This window comes from Setaria italica, chromosome VIII, assembly GCF_000263155.2.
Source record: "Setaria italica strain Yugu1 chromosome VIII, Setaria_italica_v2.0, whole genome shotgun sequence".
NCBI lineage: Eukaryota > Viridiplantae > Streptophyta > Magnoliopsida > Poales > Poaceae > Setaria > Setaria italica.
In genome coordinates this window covers 24,291,214-24,294,295 of record NC_028457.1, presented here as the reverse complement: position 1 = coordinate 24,294,295, position 3,082 = coordinate 24,291,214, and the positions used below count along the sequence as shown (strand labels likewise).

At 45.7% G+C, this 3,082-nt stretch overlaps 1 protein-coding gene across 1 annotated transcript; it reads right to left on the bottom strand.

Annotated features, from left to right (window-relative positions):
- Nucleotides 1-2,191: 2,191 nt before the first annotated feature.
- LOC101783078 lies at nucleotides 2,192-2,701 on the bottom strand. The gene is made up of 2 exons (XM_004980456.1): nucleotides 2,644-2,701; nucleotides 2,192-2,529 (listed from the first exon to the last, which is right to left on the bottom strand). The coding sequence occupies exons 1-2, from the start codon at nucleotides 2,699-2,701 to the stop codon at nucleotides 2,192-2,194; spliced, it is 396 nt and encodes a 131-aa protein (XP_004980513.1).
- Nucleotides 2,702-3,082: the final 381 nt, after the last annotated feature.

Here is a 3,082-nt window from a genome sequence, read left to right as displayed (position 1 = left end):
CCTCCAAGCCAATCGAGATATTTTCGCATGGAAACCCTCTGATATGCTAGGGGTGCCCAGGGAGTTGATCGAGCACTCACTAAATGTGGATCCCAAACCTACGCCCAAGCAACAACGACTACGTCGATTTTCCCAAGACAGAAGGGAAGCAATCGAAAAAGAGTTGGCCAAATGACTCACGGCCAGCTTCACAAAAGAAGTCTATCATCCAGAATGGCTGGCCAATCCCATCTTGGTGTGGAAGAAGAACAACCACGAGTGGAGGATGTGTGTCCACTACATAGACTTCAACAAACACTTTCCAAAGGACCCTTTCGGGCTCCCTAGGATTGATCAGATCATCGAATCAACAACTGGATACTCTCTACTCTGCTTTCTCAACTACTACTCGGGGTATCACCAGATAACCCTCAAGGAAGAACACCAAATCACGACCACGGTTATCACTCTATATGGAGCTTTCTACTACACTACAATGTCCTTTGATTTGAAGAATGCAGGCGCCACATATCAACGAGCCATCTTGGAGTACTTCAAGTACCCGTGGCCTTGCTTGAGGATACTTTCTTCGGTGCCATTGCTCCTAGAGTCTTCTTGTGCATAAGCACGGGGGTTGGGCAGTGGGGCAGGATGGCGCTCAAGCTCGAGAATGGCAAGCGGCGGCACTAGGGCTACAGTGTAGAAGGTGAAAGAGTAGAATGGCTCAGGTGAAACAGAAGCAATGAGTTCCTCCGTTATTTATAACCGCGAACAGTTAATAGAGAGGTGAAAATTAGGGGGAATATTTCATTTTTAAAAGCCCTCAGTTATCGCTGGAATGGTTTCCAATTTTTTTGGAAGAGAAAAAGTTATTGGAGGTGAATGGTCACGTTGACTGTGGTGAACCCTTACACTCAAACTAGTCGTGTAACGGCTCGGACGCTATGTGCCATGTGCCCGTTTGTAAAAAAGTTTTTTCTTTGGGTTTTAAGGGGAAAGAGATGTGAAATTATAGGATTGACCCTCAACCTGATTCTTCAATTCGAACTAAGGCTCGGGGGCTACTCCATATAGAGTGCGATTTTCATCGCACTTCCATATAAAATTCAACGTTGAAGATTCAAGACAAAGTTGAATGAGGCTTGAGCACCTTCTAACCACATGGTAGTACTCGAGAACATTCAAAGACTCAATCCAATGGAGTACTCAAAGGATCATCACAAACTAGTCCGAGACGTCTACAGAAGTACTCAGGACTGATGCATTTGACTAAAAAGTACTTGGGAGCTTATCGGTCATACATCTATGGGACCACTGGGAGGCTTGTATAGTCCTACAATATAGGACTGTATACCGAGACGCGTCAGACATAGAGACTACGGTGTAGGACGGCGTGGTCTACGTGGAGGACAAGGACTAGTTGAAGATTAGGAAACTACTCATAGCAGTTAGAGTACGACTCTCTAGTCGAATCCGACAAGTACTCTTGTAAACAACTGACCTGTAATCCTGCCCCCGACAATATGTGGCGAGGCAGGGACCCCCTCCAAACAACTTCAATCAATACAATCCAACCAACACACAGGACGTAGAGTATTACGCGACATAAGCGGCCCGAACCTGTCTAAATTGTGTTCGAGTTCAACTTCGAGTTACTGATCTCAGCATGCCCCACGCATAAAACACTACCTCGGTACCCCCTCGGTAGGTTGCCAGGTCTAAACACCGACACCTGTAGCGGATACCGTCCCTAGCCGCATGTTTGAATATTTATGCCAAAACAACGTCAAACATTGACATTGGCGTCAGGTACAATATGCATCTTCGACCAATATTTGTACATAAAAATAATAGTAAAAAAATATAAGTTATGTTATAATGTAAATGTACTATGAGAATGAATCAAATTATACTATGTTCATTTAGCCAATCAAAATGTTTCTCTAAATCAATGGTCAAAGTCTCGCTGAGCTTCATTCCTCGACAGCATCCTTTCTCATTGGATGTCGTAAAGAATATGTGAAGGGAGATAGCATCTTCTTTCTCAGGTCAAGATACACAATTAGTACAGTATGGATTATAGTATACCATACCATCAACCGCGTTCTTGGCCACGACATTGGTTTTGCCTTTCGTCTCAAAAAAAAAAGACATTAGTTTTGCTTGCTTACTTGCGTAGGCAAGGGATTATGCACGACCATTTCTCCCTGGATTACACGGTGAACTCATGGAGTCCAGAGCAGTCCTCTTGCACGGCGAGAGGGCCAATCTCGAACGCGCGGTCCCAGGCGTACCGAAACTGCACCACGGCTCCGCTCTGGATCAGGCTTCCGTCCCCGACGAGGTAGCCGTTGCCTTCCTTCCGGAACAGCTTTGGGTCGACGGGCAACGAGCTCGAGAAGCCCTTGGAGCCGAGGATCACGCCGCGAACCGCGCACTCGCAACGGTTCCGCACCATCACCTCGAATACCGGGTCGACCCCGGCCTTCTCCCCGTTGCTTGTCTGCAGCACCTCTATGCTCGCCGGCGTGCACTTCTCCGATCTCGCCCCTGACCGCCACAAACGACCAATGTACATAATAGAGTATAATACGTAATCATATGCTTGTTTTGTGTTCATGTACGTGAAGGAAGTTAGAAACAGGAGAAGGGAATTTGGATTACCTTGCACAAAGAAAAGGAGCAGAAAGGCAGGAACAAGAACATTCACGGACAGTGCCATCTTGCTCATGTTCTTCAGGTTTAGTTTTGCTTTGCCCGTGGAATGCAAGGAAGCCTTTGATACCTTGTCACTCTCTATTCATAGGGTGAGAAAAGCTGGAGACTACATGTTACAAATTGGTGGTGTGCATTCGTTGTTATTTTGGTTGGTAGATTAGGGGAACCTATAATTGAACCAAGTCATACTATTTTTGGAGCTGTGGTTTCTGTTGAAGCCCATTTCAGCTCAAAGCGTGCTTGATTGCCAAAAATGGTAGAGTTAAGTCTTGTGAAACTTTCCCACGAAAGCCCACAAGGAAAAGGGAAACATGGATCTAAATGAAAAAAAAATCTTGTGGCATAATTGAGAACCCGAGGAAAACCTTCTCCGCTCTGGAAGTTT